The 21,488-nt window shown below is 46.2% G+C and overlaps 1 protein-coding gene across 2 annotated transcripts in view; it reads right to left on the bottom strand.

Annotated features, from left to right (window-relative positions):
• Positions 1 to 21,488, bottom strand: part of LOC131663154 (uncharacterized) — a 104,435-nt gene that overhangs the window by 18,656 nt on the left and 64,291 nt on the right. For both annotated transcript variants that reach the window (XM_058933323.1, XM_058933322.1), the window contains exons 2-5: positions 17,866 to 18,217; positions 14,015 to 14,236; positions 12,942 to 13,344; positions 12,568 to 12,775 (exon numbers count right to left, since the gene is read on the bottom strand). In XM_058933323.1, the coding sequence (XP_058789306.1) occupies positions 12,568 to 12,775; positions 12,942 to 13,344; positions 14,015 to 14,236; positions 17,866 to 18,217 (1,185 nt within the window). The remainder of the gene's footprint in view (positions 1 to 12,567; positions 12,776 to 12,941; positions 13,345 to 14,014; positions 14,237 to 17,865; positions 18,218 to 21,488) is intronic.

Here is a 21,488-nt window from a genome sequence, read left to right as displayed (position 1 = left end):
TTGACCGAGAAAGAGGAAGTTGAGCTTTGGGGGCGAGCGTGCGCACACACCAAGTGGCCTAGTTTGGAAGGCGGAAGGCGACGATCGATAGCGCATTCTTGGCTCTCTCTCTCTCTCTCTCTCTCTCTCTCTCTCTCTCTCTCTCTCTCTCTCTCTCTCGCGGCCAAAGTGCGTCATACACACACGCGAGACCTGAAGCCTCGCAGGAGCTCTGGTTCAGTGCTGCAGCTCGCACCAACTGCCCTTCCCCTGATAAAAAGAATCGTCGTCGCTCTTACTGTCTGCCTCGATGTTGCCAGCCAGTGACGCCGCAGATATCGTTTGAGCTCTAACACTCGCGCACTGACGCCGGGGCAACACTTTCGCACCCCATGTTTTTACAGGCAACTCGAGCTCGCACGCTCGAGCTTTTGCTATTTCGACAAACCCGACCCATTCAATTCCTTGCTATGTTTACCTTGCCGCTTGGATATATATCGTTTGGATCGCAAACCCTTCCCCCACGCGCTACGTTATTGTACAACTTTCGGGCTCAACTTTTATGGCTTTTAATGTTTCAAATAAAATTTAGAAGCTAAAAAATTACAATTCACTAAATTTGCCGTCTTTTTCGTAGACTAATGACAGATAAAATGACAGATAAAATATATCGAGGCTATTGTTTGTTATTAAACCCCGAATGTTTTACTGATTTTGATTTCCTCCCGAATTATTCTGATGCCTATCTTGTCGAGTATTGAATACATTCAAAAAATATAGATTAATGTTGTTTATGTTTATGTTTCCGTAAAAAACTACTAAAAAATGTGAAGGAGAAGCAAATTTCATAAGATGAAGCTGAATTGAATTTTTAGTTCTCTTTCTCTCTCTCACATACACACACACACGCGCGCGCGCGTGATCCGCTACTATTTTTTTCATACACCCGAATTTCACTTTTATCTCAATGAATTTCCTATAACACATTTGTATCCCTCTCTCCCTTTTATATTTTATTTTATCTTCCGTGCATACCCGAGGTCGTCGATGACTTTTCAAAGATAATGCTTCCTCTATCACAATTCGTTTACGGCAAACAGAAGGATGAGTAAGAAAAATATCGAATAAATTGGTTATGTTATACGTTCGAGAGTTCGACAGGAAACGTATCCAAAAGAGAAAACTTGTGTGGGAAATAAAGAAAAAAAGAAGAAAAAAGTAATGAAAGTATTCTGGAATCCTCGTGAACAGATTGAGTAAAAGCATAGATATATATTCGGAGACTTAGGCTTGGTCTAACAATCGATAGTTAAAAAATACCGCAAATTAGCTGTCCAAAGTAGAGTCCGCTCCCTTCCGTTGGCTCTCTATTCTCATTCGAAGTAGCTGAAAGAAGAGGGAGAAGAAGAAGAACGAAGGCACTAACTAATTGACCTTCCAACTCGGTTGGCACTCCTCAAACTTGGTTAGCGCGTTGCTCTCGCGTACAGCGTACAGACTACAACTTTCTAAAAGTGTGATTTGGGTCAATCTAGTTCGTTAATTGAGGATGAGAAAGGCTACACTGTGCACTGGTGCCTCGCACTCTCCAGCGATCGCCCAGATAAAGATGGAGCACTCTAGGTGCTTGAAATAGGCGCCGATAAGAGGCTGACGCCGCCTTACGTTAAGACTTTAAGTCTAAAGAGATTTGATTTTCAGTGCGAAACGATAAAACTAAGCCCGTGGATGCTTAGACGCTTGTTTCTGCTCATCCATCTTTTGTCGAGTTCTTTCTATACCGCGGCTCGACTGTCGCATAAACAAAAAAAATACTCTACTTGCCCAAGCGAATTTCCGACAGGTCTTTTGCTGTTGCAGTAGCTACAATCAGCAAAAATATTTTAGTCAACGGCTTTTGACAAAGTTATGTTTTCAATTGCACTAATGCAAGCCGAACCATATATAACATTCTCGATGTACTCGTAAGCATAAAATATTAATAAAACCTCGTATCACGTGCGATAATAATCTAGTCGTGGTAAAGATATCAAGAGGGTCTATCCAACATAGATGAAAAGAAGGCCGTCGTCGAGTCAACCCTTTGCTTAAGCATATCTCTTCTGCACGCAAACGAGAATTTGTAATTTGAGCGCGCGACGACAAAAAAAAATGGCCAAGCAAATCGGTTGGGGCCTCTGCTCATGATTTATGTGTTGCTCATCTTCGCGACGAGAAAGAGAAAAAAGCCAACTGAAGGAACGGGGGGGGGGGGGGGGGGGCGACGGAAAGAGGAGGCAAAGGCACGAAAAAGAAGCCGGAAAAAGACATTTGTCTCGCCATTCATCTCCCAGTCTAATGCATAATCGATAGCTGTGGCGTTCTTTTTAAATCCTGCCGCGCTCGCTCGCTCTGATATTTTATACTGTAAAGCTCGCAAGCTCCCCTGTATCTTTTTCTTTCTCGGCCACGGCCAAAAGCTCCTCCATGCGCCTTCCCTGCCTCTCTATCTTTCTCCTTCTCTCACCTTCTTTCTCATGCTTCGCGCGGCTTGGCGGCTTGTCGTGTGCTATTTTCGAAGAATATACACGCTTAGCTCATTCTGTGGCTTTCAAACTTCCACGGAGCTTGCTAGCCCTGACGACCCCAAACTTTTCAAAGTCATCGTACTTTTACAATTGAATTTTTCAACTTTCAATTAATTTGATGCTAAACTTGTCTCATTTGTTTAATTAGCGTTTGTCGTGAAAAAGTAGATTACTCGCTGAAAAATAGAGTTTGTGAAAGAGCGACTCTAAAGGTACATGTATCGTAGATATGAGCTGATGTGATGGTATATTAAAAAGATTTTGAGAAATTAGAGAGAAAGTTGGTTGAAAAGGAACGTGCCGAACGACGAGAGTGGCACGCAATTGAGCGAAGGCTCGCCAGTTCAAGTAAAAGCCTAATGAGAGCTAGGCAAACATTAGAAAGAGCCCCACGCGCCGCCGTCTATTCGACGACTGCGGCGTCTGCTGGTCTGCGTCCTGCGCCACTCTCGTTCCTTCTCGCGTACATCCGAATCCAGCTGAAAAGCGCGGTGAGCGCGCGTAGCGTCACGCAAAGTAGGACGGCGCCGGGGTTTGACGCAAGCGCCCCGAGCTTGCGCGCTCGCGTCCGGTTCATCGACCCGGTCGAACGAGCGAGAGCGCGGCTCCGCGTGGAGGGTTAAAGAGAGCCAGAGGTCGTGCAATAATTTATGCCACGCGCGTCCGTCCGTGAGGATCGCTCGGACGATTCGGCCGTCATAGCCACAGATAAGCCGGCGGCGGCGACGGTGGCGTGTATCTCAGGACAAGCTTCTCGACCTCCCGCAGGCACGGACTGTCCGTACTGTAGCTCGCCGCGCAGCATTCAATTTGACTTTCAGTCTTTCGATCAAACCTCTTCCGCAAATGCTTTCTCTCAACTATTTTCAGCTCGCCAATTGATTGGTTGATAAGAGGACTCCATCACTAGCGCAGCCTCTGCGGTAGACGCTTCACAATTATGATATTAATCCTGATTCGAGTGCAAAAATAATAAGCTCGGAATCGCGTAAAAAGTCCGCCTTTCAAACGCGTCGGTAGTTCGCCAACTGTTCCATTTTCAAAGTCCCTTGAATTTCGTTGGGAAGAAAGCATAGACGCGCGATGTAAAAAGTCTCGAGTGCTCAACGAGCAGAAAAGTTAGGAAAAGCCGTAAACAGACTTAGAGCCGCGGGGAACTATCCGCGGAAGTAATCAGTCCTTCCTCAAAATATCTTCAGAAAGGAGCTTCTCGCTCTCCTCCCGTTGGCTCTCACTCTCTCTCCCTCTTTCTCTCACTCGTTCGCTCGAATTTCTCATCGGGCCAATTTAGCGTACGCGCAAGCTCGCTCAACCGCGAAAGCTATTTATTCAGTAAAACTCATCTTGTGATTGAAATAACATTTCTTTCAACTGCTTCTCGCTCCACTACTTCGCCGACCGAATTGATATCAAATTTACGCTTTTAGTGCAGCTTGTGCCCGGCGGAAGTTACAGCTGCGAATAAAATGATTGGCTAGTGAAATGCCACATCGCGCGATATAATAAGCGGTGAGCGGGCGCTAAGTCAATTTGGAGAGGGGCAAGGGGAAAGGCTGGAAAATTGGGCGGAAACAAGCGCGGTAGGATGGAGCAAACGCGCTCGTCAAAGAGCGGTTGATAGGCACGCGAGCGCGCGGCTATTAATGTGGCGCGATAGGAACAAAAGCCTTTGGCCACAAAGGGTCGCTTCTTGCCGGACAGCGGTCGCCGGGTAAAGGCAAGCCGACGATGCGCGAGTAATAACCGCGAGCTTTGACGCTCGCACCAGTTCAAACGGACGTGACGTACAATTTCACGGCTTGGAGCAGTTCAACGGCCCTTTCGCTCTCATCCCTCTAGAGGCTCGAGGCTTAAGTTGATACCGCTAATATCTCTCTCTCTCTCTCTCTCTCTCTCCCTACTTAGGCGGAACCAGGTCGGTCGTGGGTGGTTTCAAGGGAACGCTGATCTACCGAGAGAGCGGGATGAGCCTGCAACCTACTGGCGCTGTGCGCCGAGGGAGACCAAGTTTCGCTTTACGTCGAGCTTTTACTCTCTGTAGCCTACATCTACCCTCTGTACCAACAACTGAAATCTTGCTATTGCGGCCGCCGCGTCGCGCCCTCGCCTTATTGGATTTTCCGCGATACTTTTAGCAGCTTAAGTGTTTCGCTTGGCGCACTAATCAAGTGGCTGTAGTTCTCGTGCTACTCGATTTCGTATCGTTGAAGCTACGAAATGATGACTTCGCAAAGGCTTTATAAGTGATCGTTGGCTTATTAATTTCCGTTATAGATCAGACTCATGTGAACCATTGCATGATCACCTAGCTTTTCGCGACACTCACCCGTAACAAAATATTACACATTTATCTGCGAAATCAAACAATATTTATGTCTATTCGACCAAAAATCAAATACTCGAATCGACTACAGGAAAAAGATTAGCTTCTGTGTGAAATATTCGTAAATACGCCACGTTACCAGTCTCGGGCATGAATTTTGGAAAAGTTATACTATCTTTAGTGTAAACTTGAAACAGCCATTAATACGCTATGAATGAGTTCCACAAGCCAGATAAATTTGTTTTACCATTCGAACGTTGAACATGCAACTAATAAAAGTCGTGTTAGGATTTATATAGTTGAAACAAGAATGCTCAGAATATCCGGAATATAACGCGCAACCTATATCGCATTGCTGTCCCGTTGCGTAGCCGTATATCAAGTGATAATTTAGAGTTTCGGATTAAGCGTAATCCAGCAAGCAAAATATATCCCGGTGCCTCTGAGGCTCGTCGATTATTTTAACGGTGTGCATGCACAGCGAGCCAAGATTCCTCGCTCGCACTATTACAATTTTATTCTCGCTCGCGCGAGCAAGCTTCGCCCTCGCGTGCGCCCCAATATCCTCTCGTTCGATCGTTCCAACGCTTAATGACGTAGACTACTAGCTCATGGATCCCCGGTAATTTACAGCGAGCAAGCGTAACGTCGAACACAGATCTTATACGACGGGGCAGATTGCACACTCACACGTGAAATCCGATCGTTTTCATTGAAAGTTGTTTGCTGCGATCGCTCGCCACGGCCTCGGCCAGTGCCGCGAAAAGATCTCTCGGCAGAGCATAACAACACCACAGAGCTGTCACTTTTATTGGCCGCTTTTCGCATTGTTCTCGGCTGACCGACAATAAATCACGCGATGCGTCTCGCGGAACGCAACGTACTTAGGCACTACGTCTCTGTACAACAGCGTCTCGAGTGAACGGAGCTAAACGTTGGAAAATCTGACGAATCGATTTTCGTTCCGCAAGCTCTCGGCGCACGGGGGCAGCCGCGGGCGACACAACAAACAAAAAAGAGCCGGACGACGACGAAGAGAAGGGCCTAGACCAAGCGAGCGAGTAAAGGGACGACAACGGCAACGACGAGAGAAGTTCTTGTCCATTTTTTCTTTTTTTTTTTTGTCTTTTTCTTTTCGCTAACGATCGCCTGCAGCTTGCCAAATAAACGCCTGCGTGGATCGCGCGTGTCCAGAAAGACAAGTGCTCTTGAAGGCCCAGCTCGTAAATCTCGGACTCTGGCAATTCTGATGCTTCAGGCCTGCACAAACCGAGCGACCCCTCTGTCGCGTTTGCTTTGTCGGCCTTTCGAATAAGTGAATTGAGCGACCGGCACAGCTCTTGACGCCTTTTTTTTTTTTGATTCATCTGTGGGCGGTTACACACTTCTTTCGGTGACGTTGTTTTCGCGCGGCCTTTTCAAGTCAAACGAATTTTCGCCGTCAACGATTGAATCCACACGGTGTCGACGAAGTGCATTGTTCACCGAAAATTTAAACAAATCGAAGCTTGACCATAGAGAATCCCGTTTCGATTAGAATGCATAAATTTTCGGAAGCAATAATAATTTGGTTTGTCCGCAGCTGACAAATTTCGGATAGAGCAGTTTGGCGCGGGCGCTTGTCAGTTATTCAGCGCTAATTACTGCCTCATTCATCAGCAGACGCGCGTAAATAAGTGACTCGACCACGCGCGCTCGCGCGGCCTACTTATAGCCTCGGTTTGGGTCGCGAGCACATACGTTCACTAACAAACGCCCTCATTAAGCGAGAGCTTAATGCAAGCCGAACGCTCCAATGCTGATTTCTGTCGTCAATGCTCGCGAGATATAACGAGCATTTATTACTAAGCTCGTTTAGAAACATTCTGTGGCAGCTGAACATTATGAACATTTGAATTCGCTATTGTGCATATTGTCCTGAATCGGTGTTCTGTGCTTTGTCTCAATAACGTACGCCCACACAATTGGCTGACTGGGGATAAACTCGCGCGTAAATCTCCAAACGAGAATATTGTCGAGATTTCGACAATCTTTTTCTTTACGTCAACATTTTAGTTTGCATGGCGGGACTTTTGGTTCCCTCTCGTTTGAAAATTTTGTCAAGCAGCTATTCTAGCGTACGTAGAGATCTCAGAAGGGGAGTGGGATTTATGCAGGTACTGTGTTTCCGTGACAGAGTAAGAGCGCTATCTCGCAGGCGAAGAAGGAGATGGGTAAAAGTTTATACAGGTGGCGGTGGAGGCAGCAGCAGCCGAGTAAAGCCGATGTAAACCTTGTTCGAACAGCAGCACAGGGTATAAGTAGCTGATCCGCGCGCCTGGGTCTTAAGGGGGAGTGCCGAGGATCAGAGAACATCGAAATCGCGATGTACTTCTTAAAGTTGGCTATCTTCAGCCAAGCGACACGAAGGAGGAGGGCCAGGAACTGAAACACGCCGGATATATGCATCGTACAATGTATGGATTACCCGTTAACAAACACTCGAAGGGCATCCTCTGGAGCTTGCAGTAACCCTTGCTAGCTTATTTATTCGACAGCCTTGTGTACACGCACCTGCTAGCTGCTCTTCAATAAATCATTGCATTTGCGCTTATATTAAGTTTCGACTCTTTTCGAAAACGAATTTCACGTTAATTGATGTGCTTCTCAACTAAATATCACAACGATAAAATTACTTATAGCTGCAATTTTCTGATACGAATCAGCTTCGCTGTTTCATTAACATTCAATATTATTTATTATTGAGAAAGGGATATGCATCAGAGGCTGCATTTAATTATCGATATTTTTCAGTATAAAATAATTAGTTGCAGGAGTGTCTGCATTGAATTCCACGAAAAAAATTATTCACAGAATTCTGGCTTACACATAATAAATTTCAATGCATATAGTCCATTCCTTTCTTTGAATATTTAAATAGCACTCCCACCAAATTATAAGGGTGCTTTTAATTTTTCACCGTTATTACTTTAGAATGGCGACTTCCATTTAAAAATTATATTTTATGAATTTGTTTATAGTTTTTTTATTTAATAATAAAACCTACAACAATAGTATTAATCTAATTTTGAATTATTATAACTCTACAATGTTAAAAATTACATTGGTTTAGTTTTCGCACAAAACTTCGTTCTCTGCAAAGTTTTGGGAATAGCAATTTTGGCGTAAATATGTCAGTTTTATAATTTTGTCACAGCGAGGAGTTTTTTTATTGAGTGTTAAAGTTTTGAAAGCTTAACATTGAAAAAAAGCCAAGGTATGGTTTTTGATATATGTGAATTCGTAGAATTTGAATTTGAAATTAAATGAAAATGTTATCGTTGTACGTGCTTTATCAAATTCCTAAAAACCATGAAAATGATTGAGCGACTTTAAATTTTAAACATTTTTGAGTCCTATTATATTATATGAGATCCTATTAATATTATAGATTGATGAAATCGAAAATATCGGAAGGTGTACATCCTATTTCGAAACTCGGCAAAAGTTGGTCAGGAATTAATGCTTACTTTTTAAATTGCAAAAATTATTCGTATCAAAGTGCGAATGATAATGTTGAATTAAGAAAGCCGTGCTGCATTGGAGCTAGAAAGAAAAAGAGAAAAAAAAGAATCGAAACTCTACATTGCCAGTGGCAAAAGGAAGTAATGTCTCATTCGGAATGATCCATTAAGCAGGACGATGAAACAGGAAGAGGCAGACGCGAGCGCTCGTGATGTGTCTTAATTACCAGCGAATATAATTGTCGGCGCTGCATAACGGGTATGCCGTTTTAATCGAAGCGAGCGTGCGCGCGAAGATGAAAGAACAGGCGCGATATGAACTTGCAAATGATACGCCAAGCCGGAAAAGTAGACACGGAGGCACGTTTACAGGAGAGATAAGAGAGAAAGAGCCGCTACGAGATTTTCGCCGCGCTGGTAGCGGCGCCATCCGTCATGAGCGCGATGTTAGCTCGTGGCAAGTATATACTCGCGTCTGATGAATCGAGCGGGTTCCGCGCGCGCGACCGATCCTTATCCGCGATAACGATTTCTTTTTTTTCGCATCAATTATTAATACGCTGAAAAATAGAGCCCTGTTACGCGGATTTATCGCCGAGGCTTCTCTCTTCGTTCCTCGATCGCCTCGGATCTGCGATCTGCACGCTCAGACTTTCATAGACATTTGTGCCGGTGCGTTTAATGGTGCGTCTTATATGATCGAGTGTCCAAACTGATATTTGTTCGTGCGGATATATACGCTTTATTTACGAGACCGAACGGCTTTATTTCTCTATGCGAGGCCAAATGGAATACTCGCATGTTACCGAGAATAAATCTTGCTCGGTAATGCGCGAGTAAAAAAACCCACTCAAAGTTCGCTGCTGCGAATCAATTTACGAGTAACTTACTGCAAGATCCCGACAAATTGCCTTCATTTATACCGACAATTTATCTGCACTTGATAGATCACTCAATCGACCTTCTGATACGCAGATATATGATCGTAGATGAAATCTTTCAATCATACGTAAGCAAAGCGCAATCTCGAGCTGGGTTCGCGTATAGCTAGTTCGAAAGCGACAATGAATCGCGCTGTAATGTTTAAGTTAATCATCAACATCGAGCATAACGTATTTGTGATCAGAAACCAGCAGCTTGGCTAGGTGAACCCGGTCATTCACGAGAAGTCTTATATTCAGCACGATATTTCTCGGTAATTATTGTTTGTACGAAGCAGAAGCTGTAAAATGAAGAATCATTATCGAGCGATCAGTCCAGATAAACGAAATGATCGAATCGGATGCGATAATGAATACACATAGCATCCACAACTCCGTCTCTCCCCATTGCAATCCCCCAAAGTATAATCGGTCCCAGGGTGTTTAATTGAAAATAATCAGCCGGCACTCTCTTATTTAGGACACGAGCTGATTTTGCACGCACGCGTCTCTCTGACTCGGCTGCCGACCGATGTTATATAGTTTATCGATTAGCCCAGCTCGTCGATATATGTATATAAACGTATATACGTATGTAGAGGCTAATAGACTAGTCAGGTAACTCGAGCTTTCCAAGCGCATGTACGTGTCTGTAATACGGCAGCTCGTCCCGAACATTCGAGCACTCGAATAATGCCACCCTTTGTCTCGCAAAATTGCTGAAAGCGTTTTCGATACATTACACGGCATTGCTGACGATAATTACGCAGCTGAATTTACAGTTTCAAATACAACACGGCTCAGCTTAATTATGCTTAATTATTGCCAGATCCTTAATTATCGCGATTGCTTGCCGAATTGGCCTGCTTGTAACTGCAGCGCGCTGGCGATTACGCGTGTTTTCACCAAGAACGTCGTTGCGCTTGAAAGGCGCCGAGTTCGCGGCCAGTTCGAAGGCTCGCAATGGATAAGAATTAAAGCGGAGAGATGCCGGCGCAAAATCTAACTGTTAGGCTTTATTGGGACCCAGCAAATGGTCGGCTTGTTTGTAACTGGAAAAGTTTGCGCTGCTATATGCGCTCGTCCTTCCGGTCGTCGCAGAGATTTAACATTATTAAGTAGCTCGTCGAAACGTACGTTTAAATGCTGCACAATCTTTTCAACTGGCTCGACTCACTCTTGGTCCCTCGTCATTTCAGATCGCTTCGTCAATGCCGTAAACTCCGTCGCTTGTTATTTTAATTACTCACGGGACAAATTGATGAAAGAACAAAAGGTTCGGCTGATATTGCTCAAGAAGGCAAAGAGTTAAAAAGGATAAGCACTTGGGTTTTCAATATAATGGCTTTGACGAGTAGCCTATAGTGGTGTATTCCTCGGCTGTCTCGTTCACAGCTCAGACGTCTCGCGCGCCGGTGCTTTCCGGCGAGCGTCTAAGCTCACGTGGAGGCTAAAACAAGAAAGCGAAAGCAAAAGAAGACGCAGCTTGGGCGGCTTTGAAATGATCCCCTCGCCGAGAAAGAGAGAGAGAGAGAGAGAGAGAGAGAGAGAGAGAGAGAGAGAGAGAGAGAGAGAGTTACCGGGTTAACGACTCATAAAACCACTACTCTGACGCGGCTCGAATAGGCGGGCGCGAGCGTCGTCTTCGTCGTTACTATCCAAGATCTTGATCGAGGCGCCGGCGTGCGAGTGCACGCGAGCTTTTATCGGGCCCTGCGAGCTTTATTGGCAGTGCGCGCGCGACGCCCGAATGCTGTCGGCGCAGGCTTTCAGCTGACTTACACTTTGAAATCCGTCTGAAGTTCCTCGAAGACTTGTGTCTTCGTCGTCGCCAGATGCATACGAGCGCGCACGCGCCAAGAGCTGAGGCGCAATTCCGACGATCGATCCAAAAATGTTTGAAATATCAATTGCATGTCATTTTTCTGCGTTACTTTATACCGAAAATATTTTTCTTCCATTATATTCCGTGAAATATAACCCGAGCTTGAAAGGTGTTGGTAAGACATAACGAATCGCTTAATGAACGAAGGTTAATTGTGATTTCAGATTTCACGAGTCGCGAATTAATGTCCGGATAGGGCATAATGTAGTTATTAGTTTTTCAGTTTTACGAGGTGATGGTTGTCTTTCATATACTGATAGAAATAAACGTTACCCGGTGCCCAATGCATGGCGATCACGAGCTCGTATTATACGATAGAATATGAATTTAATAATTGGTTAAACTCACTTAAAGTACGCGATAACAACGTCTTGTATTCTCACATCGTTATAAAAATAAATAATTTATGCTACACACGTGCATAATACTTTAATCGCTTTCATTCATTAAATATAAAAATATATAGATGTACACGAAGGAAAATAAAAGTAAATCACTTTCTCTGTGTCGACCACATTTTACATTTAACAGTATCAACCGAGGATCTAGTGTTAACACTAGGCGGCCCACGATGGCTCACTGCTTTAGACTCAAGTGCAAAAATATTAAAGTGACGAGAATATTCAAACCAAAGAGCACGAGCAGAATTCGTTGAAAAACTTGAAAAAAAAGGAAGGGGAGGGGGGCAAACTAACCGCATTTAACGAGCGAAAAAGTGATGTATGAAACGCGATTCGCTTGGAGAATAAATGAGGGTGGGAAGGCGAATGAGCTCAACAATACGAAATTCGATTAAAGCTTTTTGTAATTGAAAACAAAAAGGCGCGTTCGTGAAGCGGGCGCGAGAGCGCGCGGGATTAAAAAATTATACGCGCCGCTGCAGAGAGCAGCCAAACAAGTGTCCCGCATCTCTTTCTTTCGCCGTAATTAACGAACCCAACTGCATTCATTCCGCATGCGTCGCGGAGCGAAAATCGTTTCAGCGCGCACGCTACACTCCGCATTATGTCTTTTATTAAACGCTCTCGCCGCGCGTGTACGCGTGTGTCTCGGGTTTCGCATACGGGCTGGCGTAAATGCAAAAGTACGGCTCGGCTGCGGCGGGCATGATGAGCAAGTCAATAGATTGACTGATATTTGAATGGATTTGTTCAGTAGGGCGCAAGAAGTCCGCGCTGCGAGAATAAAACAATGGCTGCGTCGCGCATACGTGAAGTTTTCATCTGCATCGCATTGCTTGTCTGGCGACACACTGAGCTAGAATATTATTTGTGCTAATTAGGTTCGATCGCACGGGGAAGGCCGACAAGAAGCGAATTGCGTTAATTGCAGTGCGGAATATCGCTTGCGTCAATTGGACGATGAGCTCCAGTTGTGGGGATAAACGAACCTGGCGAGACTGGAGGAAAAGGTTGCCCTGGCAACGATGGCGGATGCTCATCCTCCGGTGATCTCTCCGACGCGTAGCCTTGATCCTGCGGCTCTCCTCCTGCCGTCAGTTTGTGCAGCTTCAAATCCACGCACTTTCCCTGCTGGAGTGGCTTGTGTGTTGACGCTGGTTGCTGTTCCTGCTGCTGTTGCTTTGGCTGCTTCTGCGGCTAGATAACAGACACAAGTTTTCTTTCTCCTCTGCATTCGCCCGATTCATACACGCTAGTTCTTTGGTTGATTTAATTAACGTATAATTGCAGATCACTATGTTTTTACCAATATTTTCATTAAGAGAAACAAAACCTAATTAGCCAATCAGGAGAAGCAACTCACCGTGTTCGTTTGATTATTTTGCTCGTTATTCTGTTGCTGGCGATGCTTGACGAGCTCGCAGTCGGGTTTGTGCACCATCTTGAGCAGAAGATCGTCATCGATTTGATCGATGGATATACGGCTGGCGCGCGTGGGTTGATCACCGAGCTCCTTGAGCGAGTGCACGCTGCGTTTTAGCGAATCCTTGCGTTTGGGCAAGGTGCCCGAGGTGTCCAGTTCGGCACTCCGATGTGCGCGTCCATTTCGCGACAACGTGCTCGAGTTGCGACGCCACTCGTGATGATGATGATGATGGTGATGGTGGTGGTGATGGCTACACGTGCTACCTGCGTCAGAACCACGACTTCGGCGCAGCGACTCGGCGTAACGACAGCGCGCCAAGTCGGCACCCTCTAGACGGTACCTGGTAATCATCAGTCATTCGGATGAGACGGCTTTCCAAACGCCTGTATTACACGTAATAACTATGCTAATTTATCAGCGGATCTTTCATCAACTAGTAGTACGTTTCAAGCGTTAATTTCAAGCTTGATTGCGACATTTTCGTTACTGATAAATAATTATATCACAGCCCACTGGTATTCATTACGCGCTTTTCGATATTACATCAATTATCTAATGGATGAAGGCTGGTCGATTTGAAATTTAATTTTGCTAAAAGCAAAAACATAAAATAAGTCGGCGTGAGAAGTAACCGCATAGAAAGTTACGATAGACTTTTTCATCAATGAGGCCGCTGGCAAAGTTGTTCAGGCATGACATCGAATAAAACGAGAAGATCCTCATAGCAATGGCCAAGAGCTTGTTATGCGTTATTCATTTTTTTTTTTCATCTTGCCTCATTTGGTCTACTGGGTTCATTATTTTTCGCCGATCAACGTGCGCCAACTCACGCGTGAACCGGGTCAGGCTTTGAAAAATTAAAACTTGACGCAAGCTTGGAACTTTTCTCTCGCGCGAAGTTCGTTGCAACGGAAGCGAGGCCTTCATCGCTTTCTCTTTCGCCGTGGGAAAAAAAACAATAAAGCAACGTTTCTTAAAAACGTGTCCGAGTGACGCGTATCACAGCTTACTTCCAAGGATCGCCCTCGAGCGACTCCTCCGAGCGATGTCTCACGAGGTTCGAAGTATTGTTCGAGTCGTCTCCGTCGGCGTAGCGCTTCTTGTGTGGCAAAGTACCTCCAAGATTGCCGCTGATCGTGTCGGTAATAATGTTGTTGTTGTCCAGCGATTCATCGTCCAGAGAATTTTTGCCATCGAGGTGATTCGGAAGCGAGCCACATAGTTTGTAACGACTGCAAAAAACAAATGACTCCATCAATTCAGCTACCGATAGCCATAATTTAACTTCGGTCGTGATTGATTACATTATTCTGTGATTGTTTTTCGGCGGCGATTAGCTTTAACAAAAGAAACATGTATTATTTTGAAGTGGTCTTGAAACATTCCAAAGCTGCAGCACATTTGTGCGTACAAGAATATTAGAAAGTATCAAGTGTGCCGAAGAGCACGCTGAGGTAGATCAGAGTTGGACAAGCTGAGCAACAGAGAAGCAGTAGCTCAAAAACTAAATTGTTTCAAAACATCCTTTCAAAACTACTTTTTGATTTTCCAGTGAAATTTAGCGCGACATATCACTGTAGCGCGCGAACGTACGGTTCAAAACGGCTAAAATATAAACACGAGTCTTCAGCAAGCGGACGAGCTTTGAAAATTCAAGATTACGTTTCATTATTAACACTAGAACGCTGACAGCGTCGGTTGCCGCGCGCTTGTGAGTAACAAGAGACGCGCCATCTCATTTGGACTGTCTTTTACGGAATATTCAAACTGGAAATGGGATCTGGCTTTTGCCTCGCGCGCAGCGCTCATTGGACATTTCTTTTCATCAGACTCGCCTGCAGCAGCAGCCGTTCCTCGAAGAGCTCCGAGCTCTCTATTTTTCTGGAGTAGGCCCCGGAAGTTGCACCACGACATTTCTTCTGAGCACGAGAGAGTACCTACGGCCTTTGACTTGTGCAGCTGTGCGCGCAGCCTCTCTAACGGCGCTTTGTCGCTGGCGTCCCTGTGAAATCTGATATTGGCATGATTTCGCGTCTACTGCGACGTTTTTCTTTTCGCCGCGACATTGGTTTTTAATCCAGTGGGGCTCGGTTTCCGCCTGTATTTAATGCACCGACTTGATCAAATGGATTGCTCGTCGGGCGCTGCCCGCAAGCTGGAGAGTGAATTTGATTGACGAGCGAGGACGAAACTCGCAATGAGAAAGATCGGCCGATGATAATAATTGCATCTCGATCGATCGCGTGCAGCCGAGCGGCGATTAACGGCTCCGTTTAATATTCTCAGCCTATAGCGACTGTGAGGTGCGCGGGTGGGTTTCGAAATTTGTATCGTTAAGCGCCGCGCCCCGCTCTTCGGCAAACTTTTCGCGCTCGCGCGCCGCCAACACGCCCCCACGGAGCCGTGATTTAGACCGCGGCTAAGCCATTAAAATTTCAAGCTGCGCGCAAAGACGCGCGCTCGAGGCTCGATTTCGTGAAATGCTATCGGCGGGATTTTCAAGGTATTCGCCGATGGATTTTGCGGTGAGCTGAAGTTTCCTTGGATGCTCCGCAGGAATTGCGTCCGTCCGGTTGCCATTGAGGATTTCGAAGAAAATTTCCGAGCTCCTTGATTTCCCGCGGAGACGCGAACTTGACGGAGCAAGTCGTAGTCGCGCCAGGTCCGGCATGTGAAACGAAGGTGTACACGCCGCACGCACGCTTTGCATGCATTAAAGATGCATTTTGACGGCGGCAGGCACGAAAGCAGCGTCTAGCACAGGATCTAGCACAGGAAAGGGCTTTTCCCGAGGTGAGGCCGGCGCTGTGGATGTACGGCGGGCGCGCGCGCGCGGGCTACGTGCACAGAACCGATATTACGGGGCCGGGCGCAAGGAGCGCGCGAGGAGGAGAAAGGTGCAGTTCGCACCTTGGCACGTGAACTTTCAATGGCTCGCTCGTGCCGCCGGACCCCGCTGCCAATAAAGGCACGAGATTGCGCTCCGCGGCAGGGCTCCGCTATACAACGCGCGCATTGCTATTCCCCCAGCAGCCTGTATTTACCGAGCGACTGGCCTGAAATATCAGGCCGTACGTGGCCGCCGCTTGCCTTACTAACTGAATTAAAGCGCGCTAACAGTTTGCTCGCCGAAAATAGTCGAGTCGTTCCGAGTGCTCGCGATCGCAACTCGTGTCAGCGCGCGCTGGCGGTTAGCGAGCTTGGCGGCAGCCAAGGCGGGCGCCATTTCCGAAACCTTAATGCAGGATTAATGGATTGAAAGCTCGGCGGTGGGGCTGCAAAGTTCCGGACGCAAGAGTGTATGCAAACGTCGCGTCGCGGCAGAGGAGCGTCCGGCGGCGCTTTTAATTACGGCCCGCTTCCGCTCGCGAGCTTCCGCTTGCCCGCCGCCGAGCGAGCACCGTGCTTGCGCCCGCGATAAGCTCGCTCGATCGCCGGAGCACCACACCCAGCGGAGGCGCCCCGCGTCCCAACCGTTTATGCGAATAATCGAACGCCTATTTTCCCACCGATCGCCGATTATCTCTAATCAGCCCGGGACCGCAGCCTTCTTCAACGCTATCGCATCGATTGCGCCACTGTCCGCACGGGCGCATTCTATCCGACTAGACGAATAGCGGAGACGATACGTATTGTTTCCTCGGGAATGCGCGCGCGAGTAATCGATTTCCGCATAGTTGCTTCGGCACATATAAAAGCGCGCTGATGAATTGCAAGTCTCGCTCGATCGTTCGCATCCTTGTTGTTCCGCCGTTCTCTGATCGGAGCAAGCATCGAGTTTCACTCCAGTTCAATTATACAAGATGTCGCGCAGTTGCACGGAATTAGCGCGCCTTTTCCTCGACGTCCCATTCCGCGTAAATAGGATGCGCCGGCGTCATTTGCGCTTTGCTTGCTAGATGAAACGAGATTTAACGGATCCTCGTAGCTCAGTTCAGAAACTCGTTAGGCAATTGTTTGGCGATCAGTTTTCTTTGCCGATGCACGAATTCGACGGCCGAGCAACACTCGGCACGGGGATTTGCTTGAAAGTTGCCGGACGATAAAGAATGTAACGAGCATGACGTAAGAGCAACTCGTATCTCAAAGGTAGCACCTTGGCGAGATGTATCGTAGCTGCAGCTGCGCGTAGCCTACTTCGGGGATCCTTCACGCTGCACGTATGTGGTGTGTGAGTTCGCTCGCTACGGACAATTTATTCTCGAACGAGCGTGCAGGAAGTAGAGCGCGAGATGCAAGAAACGTGAGAGAGGAACTATGCGCTGCGTAGGAGATAAGCCGCCAGTGCAAAGGATCGTAAAGCCGTGAGAGAGAGAGAGAGAGAGAGGAGAAAAGCTCTGACGTAAGAGACACCGAGGCTTCTTCGCGCAAGGGCGTCATCCTTGTTCTTGACCTATTATCCGTCTTTGCTTTTATAGACTTTGTTTCGAGTGAACGACTATACTTTCCGAGTACTTTTCAGGCAATGATGCTGCTGCCACTGCTTTCTTCTTCTTTCCGTATTGCTTTATTTCTGTTAAAATTGAACCTTCAATCAAAGCTACCGACGCTGCGGTTTTCCTACGTATATAGCAGCTTCTTGCGCAATTCAGTTTCGGAATGTCATTGTTCAATTGGATTCCAGCATTAATCGATGAATAATTCATCATTTTTACGGTATTTTTAAAATAGTTAAATGTTACGCATTCCGCACACATCGATGAAAAAAAATGAAGGGATATGCGCAATGATCGTCCAATAAAATTTCTAGTTTAATTACTAAATTCAATATGGTGCAACCTATTGACGCGTTAAAATATTCATGGTTCACTATCGATACTCGATAATGAGATAATCAAACAGAAATTATGAAATAACATACTTTTCCCTTGAGCTCCTTGGTGCAAGTCGCCGACCGATGGCGATGCACTTTGGATCGCACAAGTTGCCAGAGGACTGAGCTCGTCTGCCATTGAGGCCCTTGCCGCTGTGCCTGCTGAGGTTGGCGCCCATGTCCGCGACGACGGCGGCGCTAGCGGCAGGCTTAGGCCCGTCTACGGTTTTCGGCGGCTCATGCTGGTTCTCTTTGTTCTCCTTGGTCGAAGGTGGTGTTGGAGCTGGATGCCGTGGTCTCTTCGCTTGCGTTGAACCTTCCTGAGCGCGACAACTGGAACCGTTCACCGAACGCCAAGCAGGCTCGCGTCTACCTGTACCTCCGAGTATTACGTCCTCACCTGTAACATCAGAAAAACACAGTCTGTTGAATCTGCGCCCGATCGGATTGTTCAGTATTCGAATATAGACGCTGTAGTTCAACTCGCGTGAAAAGATTATTGAGATTTCCGTATTGTCTGCTCGCTGGTAATCTGGAATTCTCGCGAGTCTCCTTTCGATTGAAGGATTTTCAATATCGCACGCTATCTTGAATATATAAAGTGTGAAGAAGAAAACGCACGGGTACACGATTTATTATTCATTTTCATTTTGCAATTTTTAATGATTCTAGTTCACCAGGTTGATTATCACAGATATACCCAAGGTACCTTGACAATCAATTACAACAGAAAACTATCTCCCGAACATTCATGCAATGTTTAAAATTTCATTGATTTAGTCCTAATACATCGTTAATTCTGCCATCTGCATCATTTCAAATGATTTGCAATGACTTATTGTCCAATTCAATTACGGTAGAACAAAACAATTCTGTCGGTCAAATACCGTTAAGTCACTCATACATTTTTCTGCAACAATTGAACAGATGAACATTTGTACAGTTTTGTCCCGCAAAAAATTCGATGCGCCATGTTTTCTGCGAAATTCGATTTGCCGTGGAAGCATCAGAGCACGGGCAATGTACACGCGCGCACGCTCATACACAGACATATAGTGAGTTACGAGGTAGCTGCAATTTTTTAGGCAATTAAAGCTGCTAGCTCGGTCGGTTTCCAGAGGAGCGTTATCACAAGCCTCGATCAGGATTTGTCGGGCGATCAGGCGTGAATTTCTCACTGCCCTTAATTCCCACGGACAGCTAGCCTCCGACTTTCCCGAGCAAAAGTCAACACACGGAGAAGAGTTAAAATCGTTAGCCATATCGAAGTTCACCTCTTCTTGCGCCTTTGCAAGACTTCGCGTTGAAAATTGAATCAGCTACTTTTCACAGTTGTTTCGCTCGAGGAAGTGAAGGAGGGGGGATAGGATGTCCGTTTCGTTCCACCAAGAAGAAATACATGTACATGTTGCTAGCGACTTTTCCGCATTCGGAGAGCATGTACATTGTTTTCTTGCCTCCGTTATGCTTGGCTTGTTTGTTTGGTTTTTCCGAGTGCGAGCGCACCCATGCACGCGCGCACACATACACACACACACACACACACACACACACACACACACACACACACACACACACACACACACACACACACACACACACACACACACTAGCGCCTAAGTATGTTAATAAAGGAAGAGCACGCGCTGCATACTTGCCAGAAGAAGTATTAAGAAAACAATAGAAGAAAGTGGCGTGGGCATTGTTGAATCGCGCGGATGGGAAATCTTTGTGTACGCAAGTCAATGCTCATTAGCGTCGAGCCCGTGGCATCGTTATCAATGAACATCCAAGTGATCTAGACACGTAAAGCCCGGCTGATTTGCAATGAGTCATGGCATTGGGCTCTTGCTACACGCTCGGGGAGCAGATGCAGTGCACAGAAATAAAAGCAAGAGTGTAGAACAAGTTGGCTCTCGCGGTTCCCGATTCGTTCGCTTTTACCCTGAATGCGCTCCAGGACGGCGGCAGTGGCGGCGAGAATGGAGACAGTCGAACTTTCACTGAAAAGCATAACGCGCCGTGTAACATCCGAAAACAAGGTCAGGAGGTGGATGAAGGTAGCGTAGTTCCCATGGCGCATTCGCTCGTGCAGAGAGCGAGAGAGAGAGAGAGAGAGAGAGAGAGCTGTGTAGCCGTAAATTAGCCCGGGGATCTCGATATGCGCCTTTCGTACCCGCAGCGAGGGCGCACGTCTGTGCGCACTGCGCGCGCGCGTGTTGGCCGATCACCTTACAGCTGCATGCTAGCTTGCCCGTGCAGGTATCGCTGCCCACACACGCGCACACGTAACGAGCCGAAGGTGAATCCGAGCGATGCGTTTATTGCGGGTGCGCGCGTGTGCATGTGTACCTATGACCGAGGGATTTTCGCTGAATATAGTGTATATTGATGCACGTGTTCTGGCGTAATCATCCGATTGGCCTTTTATACGCACTTCGATTACGCCAAACGGCCTCACGCTTTTAATGGTATATTCATTAAGAGGATTTCCCTTTGGTTTACTGCCTCTCTCTCTCTCTCTCTCTCTCTCTCGCTCGCTGCTTCCTTTTTTTCGGCATATCGCAGCTTTTGCGCCGCTCATTCCAACTTCTAAAGGGTTGGCAGGGGAAAAGAGCAGTTAAAGGATTTTCTGCGCGATCAATAACAGGATATAGCCTATCATTAGCGACCTTCGCTAAAGTATTATATTCTCTACGCTCAGGAAGTATTTATTTCTTGGCTGTATTTTTGGGATTGGAGCGCTTATTCGCAAAAGAACCTTTAGTATATTTAAATAAAAGCACTCGTTTATGAGTAAAATGAAAGAAGTAACGGCCGTTTAATAAGCAAGAAAGTTTGTCGTGGAAAAGTTTTTCAAATTAATAAACTCATCCTTATGATTTAAGAACTGATTCGACGCCTTTTTGCTGTAGCTCTCGAATAAATTCTTCGCTTATTAACACACCATCATCACAATTATTATACCTTTCATCTTCGTAAAGAAGCAAAGTTAAGTACATCCGAGATTTAATTGGATTGTGTGCGCGCGGAGCGAACGAGGAAAGATCCTCAGCCGTGCGGTGATAGAGGAAAAATTTATTAACGCATAAAAACCCGTAGAATTGCTATATGTGCGCCTGCGGATTTTCCACTTAGGCACTTTTTGTTGGCACGCGCGCGCGCGCATACGCACCGAGGCGATAAATTTTTTGCATGACTTACATCCAAACGATAATACACAAGCTCTCTTGCAGCATTTCGTTCCCCTGAGATAATGAGACCGAGAGCGAGTTAACCCAAGATTTATTGCATTGAAGTCGCGCATAGCGTGATCCTGCGCAAAAATGCACAGTTAGTCTTCAGGGTATTCGACCACGTACGCGTGAATTTGTTAGTAGCGTGTTGTTAGCAACTCATGGAAAAGTTCCCTTCGATCATCGGCATGCTGTTTGGCTTACACAGCTCTTCTGTCTCTTTGATAAATTTCAAGCTAATCGTGCTTGAAACTGAACACAACAACTTCATCATTTTTTACGTTAAGACGATTTTCCAACAGAAATATGAAAAGATTCTTTGACTTTTTTCCGACCATTATTTGTAGATCAAGAGAAGAGTAGACGGTGCCTACGTGTTTTACGTTGCTCCCGACAAAGACTCCTTTTTCCATGCCACGCAATATTTTAGGCAAG

The sequence above is a fragment of the Phymastichus coffea genome, unplaced genomic scaffold (assembly GCF_024137745.1).
Source record: "Phymastichus coffea isolate CEN01 unplaced genomic scaffold, Cenicafe_Pcof_1.1 PCOF00031, whole genome shotgun sequence".
Classification (NCBI taxonomy): domain Eukaryota; kingdom Metazoa; phylum Arthropoda; class Insecta; order Hymenoptera; family Eulophidae; genus Phymastichus; species Phymastichus coffea.
Note: the sequence above shows the minus strand (reverse complement) of the source record. Positions and strands in the feature narration are given on the sequence as shown.